The sequence below is a fragment of the Osmia lignaria genome, chromosome 3 (genome assembly GCF_051020975.1).
Source record: "Osmia lignaria lignaria isolate PbOS001 chromosome 3, iyOsmLign1, whole genome shotgun sequence".
NCBI lineage: Eukaryota > Metazoa > Arthropoda > Insecta > Hymenoptera > Megachilidae > Osmia > Osmia lignaria.
In genome coordinates this window covers 12440408-12459996 of record NC_135034.1, presented here as the reverse complement: position 1 = coordinate 12459996, position 19589 = coordinate 12440408, and the positions used below count along the sequence as shown (strand labels likewise).

At 39.8% G+C, this 19589-nt stretch overlaps 3 protein-coding genes and 1 long non-coding RNA gene across 18 annotated transcripts in view; 2 read left to right on the top strand and 2 right to left on the bottom strand.

The window, feature by feature from the left end:
• Positions 1 to 158: 158 nt before the first annotated feature.
• Positions 159 to 1486, bottom strand: LOC117610789 (uncharacterized). Its single transcript, XR_004583016.2, has 2 exons — positions 1347 to 1486; positions 159 to 1229 (listed from the first exon to the last, which is right to left on the bottom strand). It is a non-coding gene; the product is annotated as an uncharacterized LOC117610789 (long non-coding RNA).
• Positions 1228 to 17552, top strand: Pten (phosphatase and tensin-like protein). 7 transcript variants are annotated; one of them, XM_034338559.2, is made up of 10 exons: positions 1228 to 2873; positions 2949 to 3165; positions 3275 to 3404; positions 3505 to 3783; positions 3855 to 4000; positions 4084 to 4247; positions 4347 to 4634; positions 4709 to 4907; positions 11881 to 11964; positions 12084 to 12221. In XM_034338559.2, exons 1-10 carry the CDS (start codon positions 2700 to 2702, stop codon positions 12101 to 12103), a joined length of 1701 nt encoding a protein of 566 aa, XP_034194450.1. In that variant the 5' UTR covers positions 1228 to 2699; the 3' UTR covers positions 12104 to 12221. The 7 variants fall into 7 exon arrangements, with proteins under 7 accessions (XP_034194450.1, XP_034194452.1, XP_034194453.1 ...); XM_034338561.2 differs by lacking the exons at positions 11881 to 11964; positions 12084 to 12221 and adding an exon at positions 17416 to 17552; XM_034338562.2 differs by lacking the exon at positions 11881 to 11964 and having other exon boundaries at positions 12084 to 12225.
• Mettl14 (methyltransferase like 14) lies at positions 5737 to 15610 on the bottom strand. 7 transcript variants are annotated; one of them, XR_004583015.2, is made up of 7 exons: positions 15232 to 15603; positions 14981 to 15160; positions 14585 to 14902; positions 14097 to 14479; positions 13796 to 14029; positions 9793 to 9950; positions 8068 to 9611 (listed from the first exon to the last, which is right to left on the bottom strand). XR_004583015.2 is itself a non-coding variant. In XM_034338573.2 (6 exons), the coding sequence occupies exons 1-6, from the start codon at positions 15286 to 15288 to the stop codon at positions 7687 to 7689; spliced, it is 1362 nt and encodes a 453-aa protein (XP_034194464.1). In that variant the 5' UTR covers positions 15289 to 15610; the 3' UTR covers positions 5737 to 7686. The 7 variants fall into 7 exon arrangements, 6 of the variants coding, with proteins under 6 accessions (XP_034194464.1, XP_034194465.1, XP_034194466.1 ...); XM_034338573.2 differs by lacking the exons at positions 8068 to 9611; positions 9793 to 9950 and adding an exon at positions 5737 to 7876 and having other exon boundaries at positions 15232 to 15610; XM_034338574.2 differs by having other exon boundaries at positions 8068 to 9950.
• Positions 17472 to 19589, top strand: part of BicC (protein bicaudal C) — a 13161-nt gene continuing 11043 nt past the window's right edge. For all 3 annotated transcript variants that reach the window (XM_034338536.2, XM_034338537.2, XM_034338535.2), the window contains exons 1-2: positions 17472 to 17688; positions 18381 to 18424. In XM_034338536.2, coding sequence (XP_034194427.1) covers positions 17472 to 17688; positions 18381 to 18424 — 261 coding nt within the window. The remainder of the gene's footprint in view (positions 17689 to 18380; positions 18425 to 19589) is intronic.

The window sequence follows — 19589 nt, the reverse complement described above, 5'->3', positions numbered from 1 at the left end:
ATTCAAATGATATTGCTAATTGCGCCCTTGTAACTGATACGAAAAAAAAAGAAATCAATAGAAAATACTTTTTAACTGTAAGATATAAATGATTTAAATTTAAAAAAAATGTAAAAATACAATACACTGACTTGTGTAAAATAATTGATAGTTTGTATGATGCGTATTTAAAAAATTTCAAAAAGTACAGCTTGATTTATTAGTTAAAATTAAGTCGATTGTATATACCTAGTAATACGTTAAATCAACGAACATCTTTTAAGGACTACATTATGAAGTTTAAAATAATGTGTGTGGGTTGTACATTATTACATGTACATATATGATGAAAAATGTATAAATTCTGATAAAAAATCATTGCGTTACGAATTCAAAAATGTTAAATACAAGAAATTAAGTACTTCAGAAGGTATAAGATATTTGGCTTATCCTTCTATTAGGAAAGCAACAATTTGAATGAAACGTGTAATCTGGTTAATAAACAAGTATAGAAAGAAAGAATCATCAGAAGAGTTCAATTACAACAGAAAAGATGATACATTGATTGTGCAAATGTATAGGATAAAAATCTTGATCTTTATGATCCGGCGCGAATATTTAGTAAGAATGAAGAATGGAAAAATATGGTGAAAAAGAGGATACGCATGCGTAGACAGGTAACGAAGTGTTTCGGCGAGCAACGCACAGCAACGAAAGTTTCCGGGAATGAAACTTCTAGGAGCGCAAAGTCTCTGTGAGTTTCTACCCTTCCCTTTGCTTCCTTTTGACCGGTAAGCTACGGTCATAAAGTCGGTGGTTCGCCGAGGGTAGGCCAGATAAAATAATATTTCTTCAAAAACAAAAACAAATGCAGTTAATGGTGGCAGGGAAAATCGGAATCAGCCGCGATACAAACGCGTCATTGTGAATGGCGCTGCTAGTGATAAAGGTGGCTGCAAATTTTCGATTTCATACCAGACATAAACTGTGCTTAAAATGGATGTTACAAAAATACTTTTGTTCGCTGATTAAGCGTAACTGATTTTACTTTACCGATGGTTTAACAAAGATACGGGGGCAATAATTAAAAGAAGAACGATGAGAGCGATCGAATCCCGGCACGATTGTCCGTAAAATCCTGCCTACCATCGTGATGGTTGGTTTGCAGCGTGGACAACCGTTCCGCAACACCCGTGGTGGATGATCTTAGCATTGGCGGTGGGTGTTTGTGTCATGTGTCCGCGTATTACCTGTGTTGGCGAAGTGAGGATGTAACATAAAGATTGCCATTCCTCACGAGCGCATACATAAATATGTGCGTTCAATGCATCTGTAAAAGTTACATATCTGAAAACCATTGTACATACCTTCGTACTAGAACAGGAATCAAGTTTGGGCGCTACTACTTTGACACGATGACACAGTTGTTGTATCAAAACATGATCCTCCTGTGAATGAAGCCTTTTAAATGAAAGTTTACACCTTGTTTAGAGCGATTGAACGCAACTTGTCAGCCAGCAAGGAAACTAGACTAACGAATCTGATGGATCTTCCGAAATTTCTCTACATGTTAAGATTATTTCTTAGAAATTCACCGTAACTGGGAGTGCCGCTAGACCGCGGTTGAACATGCTCCGGAAGGATTGGACCGAATTTCACGTTATACATATACAAGAAAAAGATTGGTTTTTTACTTTTCAAAAGAAGAATGCTACCATGAACGATTTATCTAAAATCTTACGGATCTTACGAATTCTTCGTAAATAACATGTGAACTTTCAATTAAGGAGGACTCGAACAATGCCTTTAATGAAACTAGCATGAAAATGTACCGCGATGTTAAGTGGCCTCTGTGATGTATTGCGAACGATGCTTAACCTAACTTTTCAGTCGACGCTCCGACACGGCGTTTTCTTGCGAGTACTACATAATATTCTATCGATAACGAACTCGTAACCAAACGGACGTAAATCACGAAAGATTGTCATTTCTTTTATATTTTCGTTCTTTTTCCTTCTTCGATGGATCAAGTGCCGTTCTCGTCTTTTCCGCGTTCTTCTGTGTATCTAATTTATCGTAGAACATGAGACGTGATCGTAATTTTATAAAACTGAAAATACTTTTTATTAACTGTACCCTCGATTTTCTCGTGGAACAGTATAAAGGTTAATTTGACAGTATTTCTGCAAATATGTTCTTAACGGTTTTACGTCTAACGTTTATGTTCAAATTGAAATGCAGGTTTATTTATATTTTTTTTTCTCTTCGACCGTGATTTTTCTACCACTTGCCAGTGCCTGTATAAGACGTGTCTCTTAATACTCGTTACAAGAATATGAGTAGTAAAATATATTTGTACATATATATATATACATATATATATGTTTCATCGCTTGTACATAATTGGTGATCCATCTCCAGACTGATAAATTTTTTATAGCAAAGGTGATGGGTACAACCTGACATTTTATTATCTCAACCTTATCCGCGTGAAAAACTTACCCGCATACTATGGTATGCGGTTTCTTTATCCTTGTATTTAATTTTGAATCGTGTTGTGCGTGAATTTTATCAAGTTCCACTTTTGTGAAAGTTATGTACTAATTATTGCATCGAACCGGTGATGGTTACAGTGACATTATTATAAAAATTGTAATAGCATGGCAAACCATCGCGAAAGAAGATATAAAGCTCCATGAGTTGGATAATAGAAAGGACACATGCTCTGGGAATTAATGGGTATATGCTTTTCCTGCAGGAGACCTACAGGCAGCAGGTTAAATAATAAAATCTCAGAGCATATCTCAGCATCGGTAACACCCCTCCATGTTTGTCTGGAGGAACAAAGAGGACCAGAACTGGGCTCTTGCGACGCCTCGGCTTGTAGGCCACAGGTAGATGAACTAAGGTTTTAAGATGAAATACAAAAATTTGGCTAATAGACGAGCAAATAATTATGTTGTATCTAGGCGCAAAGGTTATTTGAAACGCAGGAATCAGAAGAAAGGTGTGGCGAAGAAGAAGCGGAGAGTGAAATCATTGGAACTGAGGAAGAAGATTTGAAATTTAGTCAGCTGAGTATGGCCAACACTATCAGTAATATGAAGATGACGAATCGTATCAAGGGGCTTGTAAGCAAACGTCGTAAGCGGTTTACAGAAGATGGTTTTGACCTTGATCTCACGTGTATCCTTTACCAAAATTGTCAGTTGCGTAGATCGAATAGAAGGAGAAAAATATCGTGGCGTATAATTTTCTTGATACGTTCCTTAATATTAACTATGTTTTGTAACAGATATAAGGGATAATTTAATAGCAATGGGTTTTCCAGCTGAGAAATTAGAAGGAGTATATAGAAATCACATAGACGATGTTGTTAAATTGTTGGAATTTAAACACAAAGATCATTATAAAATTTACAATCTGTAAGTGTCTTAGATATTTCGTTATCTAAGTACTTTTATCTTGGTTACGAGTTAAAGGAGTAACAAAAGCAGGCTAACATAAATTGAATATATGTTTTAGATGTTCCGAAAGGTCGTATGATTTTAAGAAATTTAAACAAAGAGTAGCCACTTATGCGTTTGATGATCATAATCCACCGATGCTGGATCAGATCAAACCGTTCTGCGAGGATGTAGACGAATGGCTTTCTCAACATCAAAAGAACGTAGCGGTAGTTCATTGTAAAGCGGGTAAAGGTCGAACAGGTGTAATGGTTTGTTGTTACCTTCTTCATACTAAACAATTTCTCACTGCCACGGACGCTCTTAACTTCTATGGAACTAAAAGGACACACGATAGGTAATTATAACGAGGATAATTTTCGTTGTTTTGTTGATGTATTGTTTTTGTTGATGTTATTTGTTAATTAGGAAGGGTGTAACAATACCTTCTCAGAGGAGGTACGTGGATTATTATGCTACTCTTGTCCAAGAGAGATTGAATTATCAACCGGTTACATTATTATTGCGAAGAATCCAATTAGATCCAGCGCCCATATTTCACGGAGGTCAAGGATGTAAGAATAATCATGTAGCCAGCATTCGAAAAGAGAATTAGACAAGAAGCAAAATACGGTTACATACAGTTTATATGTTTTAGACTTGCATTGCGTTATATCGGAATCGAAGAAGAGGATATTTAGTTCCGACATAGTGGAAGTACGAAAAGGAATGCATTGTGTTAGTATTCCGTTGAAACACAGCGTACCGTTGACGGGTGATATTCGAGTCGATTTCTTTAACAGACCAAAAATGAAGCGAAAGGTATTTCTCCTTGTTAAACTCTGGAGATAAAACAGTGGATTTATACAGTTTATCGCGACACAATTAACCACGATTTCTATCTGTTTGCTTTCTATGCAGGAGAAATTGTTTCATTTTTGGTTCAATACCTTTTTCGTGCGAGATTACTTAACGTCAACGTCAGAGTACGATAACGGAGAGTTACCAGTTGAACGTTCGACAAGGGCATTGAGTTGCGACGGTACAACTATGGAATTACCAATGGTTATGTCGCATATGAAACCCAGGGCTGGATCGTTAGCTAGTCTCGGACCTATGCCACCCACTCTTCTTTTAAGCATAGATAAATGGGGTTTAGATGACGCACACAAGGACAAACAAAACAAAGCGTACAGTGCAGATTTCAGGGTAAGTTAATTTTCTTCTTTTCCAATAAGATGTAGAATCGTTTTATGTCGCGGTGGATCGTTCGAATGTTGCAGGTTAGCTTATTTATGGATCGAATGGGTGGTAGCGGTGTGTCAGCTACGACGAATAGAACAGGAGAAATAGGAATGGGAGGAACAGGTATACAGATAGGAGGAATGGGCGGACAAGAAAGCCCTAGCGAGTCCAGCGAAGCGGACAGTAGCGAATGTGACACGACCGGAGATACAACGGGTGATGAAGATGGGGAATCTGGTGAGTCCTCTGCATCTCTGGTGGTGAATCACCATCTTCTTACACACAGCAGTAGCCGTACACACGTTAGTATCCACCAAAGAGCTAGTCTCAGAGAAACTGCAAAGGGTTTACTCTCGCGTGGGGATAAAAGTAGAAGTAGTCATCGACAGAGTACTGGCAATGTGAAACGTTCTTCGGCTCTCGTACGTTCAGCCACATTAGACACGTAATATATTTTATCGTATTTTGTACTTAACACAGCTGAGTTCTCTGAACTGGCATTCAAGCTTTACAACTTTACGTGAAAACATTTTTTACAACATATTTTAGCTTTTCTTTGTCATGCTAGCATGAAACCATAGCATTCGATTACTACTTAGTTGAAACGTATCGATTTTTACTTTTATCGTTTGGTATATTTTAACAACGTCGGATCGACGCGTATTCGACGATTAATCGATCTGTTTGAAAGAATTTAAAAGAGAAAAAAGTTCCAAGATTCGATTATAGTTTCAATGTTAGCTCGAAGGATCAGTACGATTTCTGTTACATTGAATACATCGAAGATTCCATTGAACGTTCCGAGTTGAAGGAATCGCAAAACAGAGTATCGTGTTTCTTTTTTTCTGTTTCCTCTCGTAGCGTCTACTATTTGCAAAATACAAAGGTGTTCCAGTATTCGATGGATTACGATTTTTAACATACGTTATTGGGTATTTATTTAGAAGCGAATAAGAAATGTGTATCTAATATTACGTACGACCTTGATGTACATTCTATATATTTTCATTCGATTTTTCGAGTATATCGTCTCGGTGACTGTTTATTATTATTATTATTATTATTATTATTATTATTATTATTATTACTATTATTATTATTACAATTACAATTACAATTATTATTAATCATTTTAGTAGTTGAATTTAACGTCGAGCAAGAGAATCTTCAAACGACGTATATGTAACGATGTACTATGTACGAGACACTAGTATTTATTTCGAAATTGTGTAACGGAACCAATTTGTAAAGGTTCATTGACCAGTACGACTAGTACAGGGACAAGAAACGCGACAATTTATTATACTCGTATCAGTTTTTACCTTACGTTTCTGCTTGTTGTACCTATCTATTCTTTCTTCGTGGCATTAAGATGAGAACGGACGAGTTAAATGTATCCCGATTGCCTTACATCCTGTGATCGTAAACATTTTTTCAAATAGCGCGAAGCTAATTCTTCGTATAGCCTCGAGTGGACAAGTTGATAGTCGCGTTAAAATGCTTGTACGATAACGTGTTTACGCGTGTACAGAAAACAAATTTCATTCTCTCGATATTCGTAAATAGGAATATGTTAAATGTAAACAGGCTGTGCAATTTTTCGAAACATTTATTCCTTGATATCTAGTAAGCATGATTTCTTTTCTATCTCGTATACGATCGAGTAAATAATCGCGATCTAATTAGGCAACCGATCAAAATGCATTAACGAATTTGATTTTCTCTCCGATACGAAGCGATGATACGCGTGAGAATTTATATGCAAAAATTTAACATCGAATGCACGTGGAAACGAAACGAGCGATACCGTGAAGTTTAGTTTTAAAGGAGCGGTCTTAAAACTGATATTTTACGTGTGTTCGCCTTTTCTTTTCCATAAGTAGGTATATTATTATTGGATCGTTGCTTGTGTATCGATTAGAAAATCCTTTATCAAGTTCGAGTATTGAGTATTACGAAAATGTCGTGATGATTTTTACGAGTTTAAGACTTGAATAGCATGCAAATACAGCATTGATCGATGAATTGAAAAGAAGAAAAAAAAAATAATTGATCGACTTGATGAGTCGGTTCTGTCGCGTTTTTTTTTTTTCTTTTACCGTTTCAAACAATTTATACGATTTTAATTTAGTTTGTTACGAGAGTATGTGGATATTGTTACGAAGTAAATGCGCATATCGTTAAGTACCTACAAACTATTGATAAGTAAATTATGATACGGTTTAAGGCTGTCGCTTAAATGCGATCAAAGTGTTTTTTTTTCTTTTTTTTTTTCTTACGGATGCGCTCCTTAGTGGAAGGTTGCTCGTTTCCATTTTCCTGTACGTACAGATTCGTTTCCGGTTGTTGTTTTTTCCCCTCCCGTATAATTTGCACGTATCAGCAAGTGTCGTAAAGTGCGTTTCATTGGTAAACCTCGAATGTTTCATCATTTTCTTTTTTTATTTTTTTATACTCATTTATCATGATGGTAGAGCAATTTTTCAATGACTTTCTCGTATCGACATTTTTATAGCGAAGACACGACCGATAAATTAATTTATTATTATCTCGCGAAATATTTAAATTCATTTATCTCTGGATGATCTGCGCGCGTTCGAACGTGTGATAAATTTTTCAATTTTTACGTACGGTGTGATTGTTGTACAAAATCGCTAGACTTTTTAATTGTGTATAACAATAAAGTAGAAAGATTACGAATGGTTTGACGAAAATCGTGTGATTGTCATTATTATTATTCTTATTATTATTGTTATTATTTTGTATTATTTGCAATTTTGTTGACGAGAAAGCGTGGCAATGATACAAAGTTCCAAACGATAAAAAATCACGATCACGATCGATTGTGTTTACGTGTTACTAAAGTTATTGATACACAACGAAGATTACCATCTTCGTACGTATTAGTTTTGTAAATATGTAGTAAAAATATCGCAGTAATAATTGGGCAACTTTTTTTAAATACAGGGGCTGGATGTTCAGATATTTTTCGCTTATCGATAAGTTCCTCTTTGAATTATCTTATGTACACATATTGGTCTTGATTCGAACGTATGCTACATGAATATACAAAGATTATAACAATCTGACACTTGAAAAACATAGAAGGAATATCAAAGCCCCGATACGTTTTAATTCTACTCTGGTTTTTTATATCGTTGCATGTTGATAGTTGATAAATTGTAGTCATCGGATGTTTGTAATAACTGAAAAGTTTATGAAATTTATACATTGCATCTTTATTTCATATTGTGTAATGGTCATTTTGTGATACTATTATATTTATGATTATTATCTGTATCGTTGTTATATCCCTATTCTCGTTCTTCTTCTTCGTATTATTAATTATCAATTATTTATTACTATTATTATTATTATTCGTCATCTTCATCGTCAGTTATGCTGCTACTACTATTACTACTACTACTACCGCTACTACTACTACTACTACTACTACTACTACTATTACTACTACTACTACTACTACTACCTACTACTACTACTACTACTACTACTATTATAATTATTACTGTTATCATTATGATTATTATTATTATCATCATTATTTTTACTACTATTATTATTACTATTACTGTTATTGTTATTATATATTATTATTATTATTATTATTATTATTATTATTATTATTGTCGCTCATAAAATGGCGATTTTTAAATGTAGCTGTATATTATAAAGCATATTCCTGTAACAAATACTTTAAGGAGGATATTACACGTGCATTACATTTATAATGTAGTGTTTTTAGTATCTTCTGCTTACGTCTTCCAACTCTCTGTGATCCGTAAACTTGACACCTCCATGTCCTAGTGCTGGCTGCTGACTTACGGTTTCCTTCTATCTCTCTTTCCTGGCCGTTACTCCTTAGCAAATAAATGGGCATACTGTTTGCAATGCTTTCTATTTGTTATTTTCACCTTGATTCATATTTTCTATCCACTTGAAATGCGTTTCAAATAATCTAACATTTTAACGGATACAGATTTCACGGGATCTACCAGTTCATATTTTGTCAAAGAATCATATCAGTGTTGGTACATATTTTGTATAGTTTGTAGAATGGTTTTGTTTTATATATGACGTTTTTCACATAGAAACTCACTATCTCGCACGCTTATTTTTTCTTTGTCCACGTAATATAATTAAGTGGGCGTCGAATATTTTCCGATCTACTCTGAACGTTTCGAATGATTGCAGTCGATGTTGTATTGGATTGATCGTTTGCTTTAGCATGCTTATACGTAATGGCACTTGCTCTGTGCCTTTCGTAACATGTACATACCTAAAGCAATATTTCAGACGGTGAGGGTACGAGTGTCGAATAGTCTTACTAATATTCTTATTCTATAAGAAAAGAAGGAAATTTCTTTAGACGAAGCTTCACTTTACCCTCGACCGGTTCGTATTTAGTTGTAAAGTTGATCCAATGATATATGTAACAAACACACACATCCACATGTAAATATTAGCTGTGTACGTAACAGGTATTCCGCACACATGTTTACTGACTTTTTCCGTCTCTGTGTGTCTGTTCACCCCTTAGTGGACATGGACCAGCGTGTTGGCCGATACCGCCTTCTCTCAGACGGAGGAATGATAGATGTTTTGTGAGCGCATCACCAGTCATCCTCGTACATCGATTTTGCTCTCCTTTGTATACCGTTGCGCGAACATTACAAACTCGACTATCCATCGAATCAATCTATCGAGATAATTGATCGCGATCGGACAAACCTTTTCCTCCTTTTACGATTAACGATTAAACTTTCACGGATTAACGAAGGCTAATTTCACACGACGTTACTTTCTTCCTTTATCGACGACTACCTTTTGCTCCGTTTGAATAGTATTGTATGGAACATCGTTCACACTGGCAAATGCCATTTTTCGTCGTTTTGCGCTTATTTTTCGCAAGTTTGCGTCCTATAGTTTTAGCAGAATTTATATTTTTATAATAGACAATGTTTTTATACACTCATCTCATCGACGAGCTTGTAAATTCTCTGAACCGCGTAAACACCATATATGGTTCTGAATCTCGGAAAAAATGTGTTAACGTTCAAAGAGAGAAATTTCAAGCTCAGCTTTTTAACGATATACGTACGTATGTATGTGCTTTCTGTGTAACGTTTGTCCTTTCTTATTGCGCCGATGAATGCAAAGCGATCTTTTCCTAACAACGCGAAAGTTTAGTCGAGTTGTGCAGCTTCGTATATAAACGCTGACTTGTGTTTCGAAGGAATGTCCGCGTTGCTCTGTAGGCTAATCAAGGAGATGCGCTTATATAGATTATGGATCCAGATGAAATAATGCTGTAAAAAATGGCAAGACTATTTTCGTAACGTTAATAAATTGTAAGTCAATAATAGTAAGAAGAAGAGGAAGAGGAGGAGGAAGAAGAAGGAGAAGAAGAGGAGAAAGAGGAAGAATAACGACAAGAACAACGTGAAAAACAGCGTCAAAAACAAGAGCAAGAAGAAGAAGAAGAAGAAGAAGGAGAAGAAGAAGAAGATGATGAATAGGAAGAGCAACGAACAAGGAAGATGACTGTAAAGATAATAATAGCGATAATGATATTGGTAACGAGGTCGATTTAGAAGGAGAATGAGAATGAGAATTTCGTTACTACTTATCCTTCGTTCGATAACCGGTGACATTTATCGTTTACCTTTACGTTAACTTTCTTTCCTTCGTAGAAACGATCGGGTTGATACGATTGCGTTTCGCGATACACGAACGATTCGTTCAACACCGCCGCGCCGCGTAGCTTTATATTTTTCTATGAAAATCGACAAGCTTTTCCGCACCATATATATGGGAATGTGTATAGTTCACAAACGATTATCTACTCGACGAAACTGAAAGAGAAAAATCGCGTAACGAAGGAAAAGGAAGCAAACGATGAAAATAAGATACAGTATGTACAGTGTCGTCGGATATCCAAGCTAACGAGAATCAATTCGATTCGCTTTGCCATCTTCCCCTCTGTTTTAACCGAACATTCTCAGAAGAAACGTGCGACGCGTAGCTTTCAATCGTTTAGCGGCCGATTTTCGAGCAGATCTCGTTATGAATCGTCTTTGTATCGGCAAACTACGGGTTGGATTTCGAAGGAACGTTTCACTTTGCACCCGTCTCTCGAATAACAAATGATTTTCGTCGATGTTAATTTTATATTGGATGAAAAGCGTGAAAAGGGTGGAGGAGGAGGAAGAGTAGCATGGTTTCTGACGCCGTCCTTTTCTAACGCGTAGCTTCTACATCGCGATAAAACGTGCGACTGATCGTTTACTCGAATTCTCGCATTGTGCATCGATTTTATTCGCGTTTCTTCCTCTCTCCCTCTTTCTTCTGGTTGCGAAAGTTTAGGAAAAACGAGGGTTGCAATCGTAAACTTGACGCGATTATAGGAGGTGGGCTGGACAGTTGAGCGATAAAAATGTTAGAACGGAAGCTTAGTTAGTTTCCTGATAAATTCGAACTAATCTAAAGCAAAATTATTCGCGCGTCGATCGTTTATGCTGAAACCGGAAAATCGTGTCGCATTGATAAAATAGTAAAACATCACCGAAACGAGATCTGGCCGAAATAATGAAAGGAAGAGAGTGAGAGAGGGTAAAAAAAAAGAGAAAAGGTGGATAGAAGCGCGAAAAAGCGGAATTAGTAAATTTACCTCGCTCGAAGCTACAATTGGGTCATCGAATTCGCGTCAACTCGTTACGACATCTCACAGTTTTGTTTTTACTTGTTGTAAATTGTAAAGTAACGAGAGAAAATGAAGGTAAACTTACTAAATGCGTTTTGTTTTTTACCCAGCAGCCAGCAACGGTTATGGTATACGTATGTATGTACGATATTGTTAATTCGTGTGACGTACGCGCTTCTCGAACGTATTTTTTCTCGTACGAAGCTCATGAATACCGTTTTATAAGTGACACCTTTTAAAATTAACTTTTATATGATTCAATGCGGAATGTTCAAAAATATAAATAAGATGCATTATTTTCTCGGTGATATTGTATACGAATATGTCTAATTGACCGAATCTAGTCCCGTTCAAACTTGTTTGCCCTCCTTTTCTCCTTGTTTCGATTAATTTTACACACCTTTCTTTACACCTATTCTTCTTTGTTCTATTTTCTGTTTTCATTTTAACGATGATTCTTTTGTTTGTTCCAATGAAATACGCTAGGAAACACCGTGTATAGAGTACAAAAGAAGGAACTGCAAGAACAGAGTCAGTCGCAATCGCAGCAATTTAAATTTATTATCACAGGTATGCATCTCCTGCATAGATTCGACGTATCATTTTTCTCTTTCCCCTTCCCTTTTTTTTTAAATCATCAACACACACCGATAAGATATTCACGTGACTGACGCTGACTCTGCTTACAGGGGAGTCGACGTATTTGTGACTTTGAAAACTAAACTGCTCCTGCGGAGCGAGGATCGATCTCCTGCCTGACTGCAACGCATCGCTTGATTACCAGTCAATCGATTGATAACCAACCAACTCTACCTGTGCCTGCCAGTTCACCGCCACACACGACGCATAACCGTATTCTCCTTAACTGCTGGTAGAATTTCATGCTTTTTGCGTTTCTTCTCTCTTCTCTCTTCTTCTTCTTCTTCTTTTTTTTTATCTATTTCTTTCCTTCTCTTATTTCTTTCATTATACTCTTATCACTCGTAACGTTTTTCTCCTTTAGCGAAAACGCGCAAGAAGGAGAGACGCGTTTTTTAAAATGCATCGACGATCAACCTCTGTGATCTACTTTTCGATTTTAATTTGTCGCAACTTTTTTATCATCTCTTTTAATCGAAACTGTTAATCGTATCTGACGAAACAGGTTTTACTCGTATCGACTAACGCTGATTTTAAATTTTACAGAAGTAAGAAAACCTTTCGATTCGCGTCCAAGTATCTGCGGTAAATGTACCAGCAGGATTTTATATAGATTTTCTTGTCGCGAAATGTATTCCCGTTTCCTCGATGCGATATACGGTGGACGCGGCGGTTATACGAGTTATCGTATGCAACTTCCAGCAATGCTGATAGAAACAAAATGAAAAAATTGAATGGGCGATTCCTTTTGTATATTTTGACGAACCGTCGTTAGGAAAAATATTTTACCAATCTGTGATCGTGAAGCGCGATCTACGAAAAGCGAGAACGAGAACGAGAACGAGAACGAGAACATACACGCATTACCGGAAGTTCAACCGGGGCCAAGAGATTTCAAAGATTTTACGTGTTGTTGTCGTCGTTGTCGTCGTTGTCGTCGTTGTCGTCGTTGTCGTCGTCGGATAGAAATTGTAAATGTGGTTAATTATTTTAAGATATACTTATAGAAAAATGCGTACACGTTCTCGAAACACAAAGTACAAAAGTAACACGATCGGATCTCAGACGTTTCGAAATAATTGCGCTTGCTTCTTTAAGAATACGTATACTTAAGATATTTTATATAATGGTTATTTAGCAATTAGTCGAAAGTTTACACAAGTATTGTAGAAAATTGTTTCATCGAACTGTCGAATGTCGTTAACGCGAAAAGGGGGTAATCGATTAATGTAGGATATTTGATGGCCGAGTTGCATACACACCGTTAGGGTGTCTCCGATTCGACTAGTTTATTTGATTTCATTCGAGGAACGATGATTGCGCGATTTGTATATGAAAATGAATACACGAGACGCTGCCAGTCAGTCACGCGCAATTATGTACACTCTAAATTGTAAATTCTTATAAATATCGTCACACGATTACGCAACACGATCGCTTTCCTTTCTTTTCGTACAAGTACCGAAATAAGAGAACAAATGAAAATGGAAAAACATTTAGGGATCGCAACAAGCGCGTCAGCGTCAGCGTCAGCAATTTATTTAGAAATTAGAAGAAAACTGTGCCGCGTCTCGATCGAATCTCGAAGCTTTAGTTGGCTGTAAAACGAGCGTTCGATGGCGCGCTACCTTAAAAAATATGTAAAAAGGTAAATATCGCAGAATACAGAGGTAACAAGTTCCGTCTACGATGACATTTGTAACGGGACAAATATTTTCCTCGGATTCTTAGTGCGTTTTACCAATGCGAAACCCCGATTTACCTTCCTCTGCCTCGTCCACGATTGAAACCGCCTCTACCCCGACCGGCAACTTTTCCCTTCGGTGGCGGAGATTTTGGCCTGAGTGCCTCGATGCGTTCGGTACATCCAGTTGTGATTTGACCGTTGGCAAAGTAGCTCGTGTAAAGATCCGCGTTAAAGTTCGTGTTGGTCAATTCGGGGCCAACGGTCAGCCAGCCAGGTCGAATGGTGCTGTCGCGACCGAACAAGTGCAACCTGAGAAAAGAAAACGAAAGCAACGAAAGGTAGGTTGATTCGCGGTGGTTATTTTCGCGGCCCTTACCGTCGTCTGCCAAGACAGAAATGCTCGATTATGTGAAATATCTCGACGGGCTTCTCTATGGAACCGTACTCGGGCTCTTCCGATATGATCAGATCTATATCGACGTTCGCGTGAATGAAATCGCCGTCCGTGGATCGTCGGACGGTTCCTTTGATGCCCATCAGACAGTGTTCTTTCGTTCTCTGAAGAACCGCTTTACTGTCCAGATTTTTGCTGTGTCCCGGATTATTGATGTTCGTTCGAATCCAACAAATGTCCTCGCATCGTCTGAAGCCCCATTTGCGAAGGCAAAAACGTCCCATATCTAATCCGTCGCTGCTACCGCACCAGAGAAACACGAAGCTTCGATTGGCTGCCACTTCGCCGATATCTAATTCCATTATCTACCAAGTTGTTTTTAATACGCGTGTTTGCCAAGCCTTTTTCAACTGACACCCTCTCGTCGGCGTTGCGCGTTCCCCCAAATAATTCTTCCCTTCGATACTCACCTGATCCCAATTCCATAGCTGAACGTTCGTAGCACCGCAGGTCCGTTGATATTCCTCCAACGGAGGCTCTATCAATATAACGTCGAATTTGCAATTTAGCTCTTTCAAATTATACGCGAGTAGATCCGTCTTCAAGTACATTGGTGGCGTGGCGGTTTCCGCTATAAGATCATCTTTCAGCTTGATCAGTTCTCTTAGTTTCGGATATTCCTCGAACCTGTCGGCCAAACCCACGTCCCTGATGAAATTTTGCGGTCGTTGGCCGGTGTCGATGAAATGTTGACAGTAATCGTTATGCGGATTCGACGACTGAGTTCCCTTGAAACATACAGCGCGCCTATTTGAACCGATGCGACGCGCGCGACCTACGCATAATACATAATGACGCTGACCTACCTTCAAGAACGTCGAAGAGTCTTTGTAAACGATCTCGTCGGTCGGAACCGCCTCGTTTTTCGAATCTTTCGCAGCATTTTCCGGCTTCTCCGGTATCGATTTCACTCTTTTCCGCTGCGCCGCGTCGTCCACGTCCGTTCCTAGAATTTGCCGCAGCTCGTCCACGCTCGAAACGCCTAGCTACATACACGACAGAAGAAGAACGACATAACCTCAACGAGAAAATTGCGTTCAAACTTTCTTCTTCTCACCGTCTGAGCGAGTAACTTTTTGCGTTTCTGCGAACGTTCGCGTAACGTTTGAAGCATTTTTCGATGATTCGTCAAAAGCCTTTGACAAAATCGTTCAACTTATCGTGCGTTCGTCGGTGTTGATCGAACGCGTTCTTCATCGACGCGAAGCGGCTACCGTTTTCGCTACCGTTTCAACACGAAAAGCACACGCATTTACAGCTGAATTTACCGGCGTCTTTAACGTTCGATTCGCAGAATATCATATTTGGTGATTGCTCGCAACAATGATAAAACTCGTGCACTTTACACGCATGGCACTTGGCGGTCGTGTCGAGTGTCGAGCAACAACGGCGACTCGTAGCCCTCTCGCGGCAAACCGTATTTACCAACAAGAGCGTCTCCGGTTCGAACGCGCGAAATATAGCCGTTCAAAACATTGCTTTTATTTTTATTTTTAAAATCGCACTTTCCGTTTCATCGTATGTATTGTACATATCTACATAGACTGGAGGAACGAGTAGAAGCCGCGCGCGTTATCATAGAAGAAGAAACGATAGTAGACAGAGGTAGGAGTTAGAAAGGTGGTAGCGATCGAAAGCGAAAGTTACGGGAAGAGCGCGAAAGAAAAAAAAAAGTGTGCCGTGAAAGCGCAACTTAGCGAAATAAAATGAACGAGATAACGGAGTTGACGCGTACTCGGACGGGAGGCGGACACGATCGAACGCGAGTAGCATGCAAAGTGCAAAAGCATTTACCGATTGTTTAAATCGACCTTGATCGTCGCGAGCTAAATCGTCCCGCGATCTTGTCCATGTCAGATGTACCAAGTTTCTGATCGACTCGTCCACTAGGTTGATCGTTGATCGCAAATTGCTTCATTGCAACCGGGAAGTTGTTCATTTTCAGGTGCTCGTTTAGCGGTAAGTGTTTTACCGTGTTTACCTGGAAGATTGAAAAAAACAGAATCGGGCATGATTCTGAACTTATCGCCACGATTCCGAGCAAGAATCTCCGGCTGCGAATGGAGGACGCGCGTAACGCGAGAATTTGCGTCCGTAATCTCGATCGATAAGAGCCGGTGAATTCGGTCGATCGGTAACGATCGGAAATAGAAATGACGAGAACGGTAAGACGGCGGGGCTCATCTCGCGACCGGTGTCAAGGTAACGGTTGTCGGAAGCAGGTGATCACCTCGTCGTTCACCTCGTCAAATCACGGTTGGATTTCTCCGTTACGATTTTGTGCCGGGACCGCAAGAGCGTTTAACAAGGTTCGTATACACATTTTACTTTGATCGTTCGTTTATAATTCTCTCGGCTGGTACCGAAGCTGTAAGTCGGAAAAGTATTTATCAAAGTGTAAGCGCATAGCGGAGAAGAAAGGAAAGGAAAGGAGAGGAAAGGAAAGGAAAAAGGCGATAGCGATAGAGGGTGGGAATTTCGGATGGGGAAGGATACTACCGGCTGGATAATCGAATGCAGTGTTTTGATCGAAGAGTAATCGACACGGTATGAGTCACGTAGGCTGATTGCGAGCGAGCGAGCGAGCGAGCAAACGCGTTGGCGAAAACAATTTTTTGCTAATGTTCGCGCTGGCAAAGGTGTTGGAGCGAAAGCAGGAAGAGAAGCAAGCGGGCGGGCGGACGGACGAGGGGAAGGTAAAGGATAGAAGCGTCTGGTGTGATCCGTGCGTCGGGGGGTTAAGAAAAACCGTCTCGAGTGAATCGTCGTCGGGCCAAGTTGGCTGCGATTGGTCGATTCGGTGGGTCTCTTCTCCGAAATCCAGCCGGAATTCCGAGAAATCGGCTGCGGCGCTACGCTCACACCGGCATCCCTCTTTATCTGTTTGCGTAGTCGGTGCCGGCAACACGTCCAGTCGTCGTCCCTATTCGTCGTCGCGATAACACAGACGGAAACAGAAAACCAGGACGACGCACCGATTCCAACAGGGTTAGAAAGAAATAGAGTGTCGGTGAAAAAGCGAGCGGCCAGTGGAACAGAAAGGAGAGAGAACGAAAGAGAACGAAAGAGAACGAAAGAGAATGCAACCCTGCGGGGTCGTTGCGTGTCGGGTTGATGATGGGTTCACGATTTCTCGATGCTTGCGAGTTCACGAATATGCACCGCGATGCCTTTCGATCCTCTCTGTGATCGGTATGCGTTCGTAACGTTAACGGATTGTTACACACGTTTGTTTCCGCAGGGAAGAAGATCGAGTCGAAACGGTGGAGAGTGGTGTGATCGAAGAATTCGGACAAGATGAGACCCGACGAGGTGATACAGAACGAGCGGAGGGCGACGGAGACGATGTCCGAGACGTCGGAGGGCACAGTGACAACGGTTTCTGGTAAATCGGGCTTCGAGAGCCGCGAAGAGTTGCGAACAATCGCTTCTCTGTTAGCCATCAGCAATCCGGACGAGCTGCATCAAGAGAGATTTCGCGTTGATCGCCGCAAATTGGAACAGATGCTTCTAGGTGAGCTATCATTTCTTATTTCTCTGCTCGAATTTTCGTAAGTGTGCCATCTTCGTACCCATCTATTCGGCAAAACCTTTCGCGTCTACCGTCGACGTACGATTTAAATCGATTAGATATCTGTTTGTAAACGGAATTACGGCTACTGTCAAACTATCGAGCTACCTGCTCTTCTCTTATTTATCATCGAACCGAAGCCGGTGCGGATCTTGTAAACACGTACACACGATTAAGTTTCGAATCAAAGTCGAAATCGAAATCAAAGTCGAAGTCGGCGCCCCCAATTTTCTCCTTCGTTCGCTCTATTTAATATCTTGTCGATAGATCTTTCTCATAGCAACGAACAGAGCTTTAAAGATCAATTGGTGCTTTTCACGATTCATTTCTAACTCGATAGAAACGATATAATTATTTGGCTGTTCCACCGTTCGAATGACCTTGATAACATAGATAGGTTGCTAAAAGAAGTGTTTTCTGCTCGATACAATGATTAGCTTTCGCGCGTTTTCCAATCAACAGGTTAATGTCATTCCTCCAAACGTTTCTTTGACCTCGCGCGTATTTCGCGAGCAAGAAAGAACGTGTAGAAAAACAACGTGGAGTGGAGGGAAAAAAAGAAGGAGAAAAAAGGGCGTAGAGTTCGTTGTACTCTAGCCATAAACTATTTTTTTTTTTTTTTATTTTGTTTGCAGGTGATATTGACGTACCCAAGCCAGCGGACACATTTTTTCACAACGTAAGTTACGTTTTATCGACCTCTACGACCTATTGTCCGATAGATCGAGATTGATTTCAACCCTTTGCTCTCGATTCTCGATTCTCGATTGCCGATTCCATTTAAATTACACCGTATCGCTGCGCCATATTTTTCTTCTTTAGCCAAAATAAATGTACTCGGTGGCATCGATGATAACTTGTTGTTTCATCGTTCGTCCCTCCTCCTTTTTCTCTGTACGCGTCGGTTTTACAATTAATACGTCCATCGTGAGATAACGTGGTTGCGCAATGCTCACGACTCGACTTTCTGTGCTTAATCGCGTAATCGGGTAACGCGTTGGCACGATAGGTTTTTCAGAAAAACTTTTCTACTCGAAAAAGATCGGTACGCGGTGTCAACGAGGAGGATTATTTTATAGCGAATTGCGTTCGCAACCTTGCGATTATACTCCAACGATCCTTGTTCGCGCGAATCGCAAGGTGGTTGATTCGGTGCGGTGTTGGTAGCGCGGAACACATAGCAATTGAATATGCAGCCGTTCGCCAGCAAACGCGAAGGCAACGTTCGCGCTTATCCTTATCGGTGACACGTTGCGTAAAAGGGGGCCTGGAAATACACCGCTCGATTATTTATAGACCGGCTTTACTCGACTCGGCGCTACGCGCTCGAGCCTGCTCCCTCCCTGCTTTCCTCGAGGAAAGCTGTTACGCTTCGTACGGGACACGATGGTGTCGTTCAACGAATTATCGTTCGTCTCTTCACGGATTTTCCGGGTTCTCCGAAAATACCAGCGAAAATTCCTCAGCTATCGTACGTGTCATTTTTATTTATCACTGGTATCGTCGGGAAGAGTAGAGAAAATTTGGAGTTTTCAGTTTGAATCGGTGTTGCGCGTTTCCCGAAATACCGTATTACACGCGATAGGTAAATTTAGCAAGAGTCAGTGGACCTCGGAACTCGATTTGTCCCTACCATGGCGGTGCTGGTTGGCAACTTTAGCGAATGTCGAGAACCGATACGCGCCGAGTAATGGCAGGTGTCCTTACCTGAAGGATAATCCAGGATTCCGAAAAAGGAGAGATATGGTTAGGGCAACACGTATACCTGGACAAATCGATTGGCAAAAGAAAATTGTTAGCGTGTATCGTCGGATATCGACATCGCGCGACTTTCCAAACGATTC

Coding starts and splice junctions, on each gene's coding strand:
- Pten (XM_034338557.2), top strand. CDS start 2,700: ATGCTCTGGGAATTAATGGGTATATGCTTTTCCTGCAGGAGACCTACA. Junction 3,784..3,854: donor ACTAAAAGGACACACGATAG/GTAATTATAACG, acceptor TTTGTTAATTAG/GAAGGGTGTAACAATACCTT. Junction 4,248..4,346: donor GACCAAAAATGAAGCGAAAG/GTATTTCTCCTT, acceptor CTTTCTATGCAG/GAGAAATTGTTTCATTTTTG.
- Mettl14 (XM_034338573.2), bottom strand. CDS start 15,288: ATGCTTCAAACGTTACGCGAACGTTCGCAGAAACGCAAAAAGTTACTC. Junction 14,903..14,980: donor ACTCTTCGACGTTCTTGAAG/GTAGGTCAGCGT, acceptor GTATGTTTCAAG/GGAACTCAGTCGTCGAATCC. Junction 14,480..14,584: donor AGCTATGGAATTGGGATCAG/GTGAGTATCGAA, acceptor ACAACTTGGTAG/ATAATGGAATTAGATATCGG.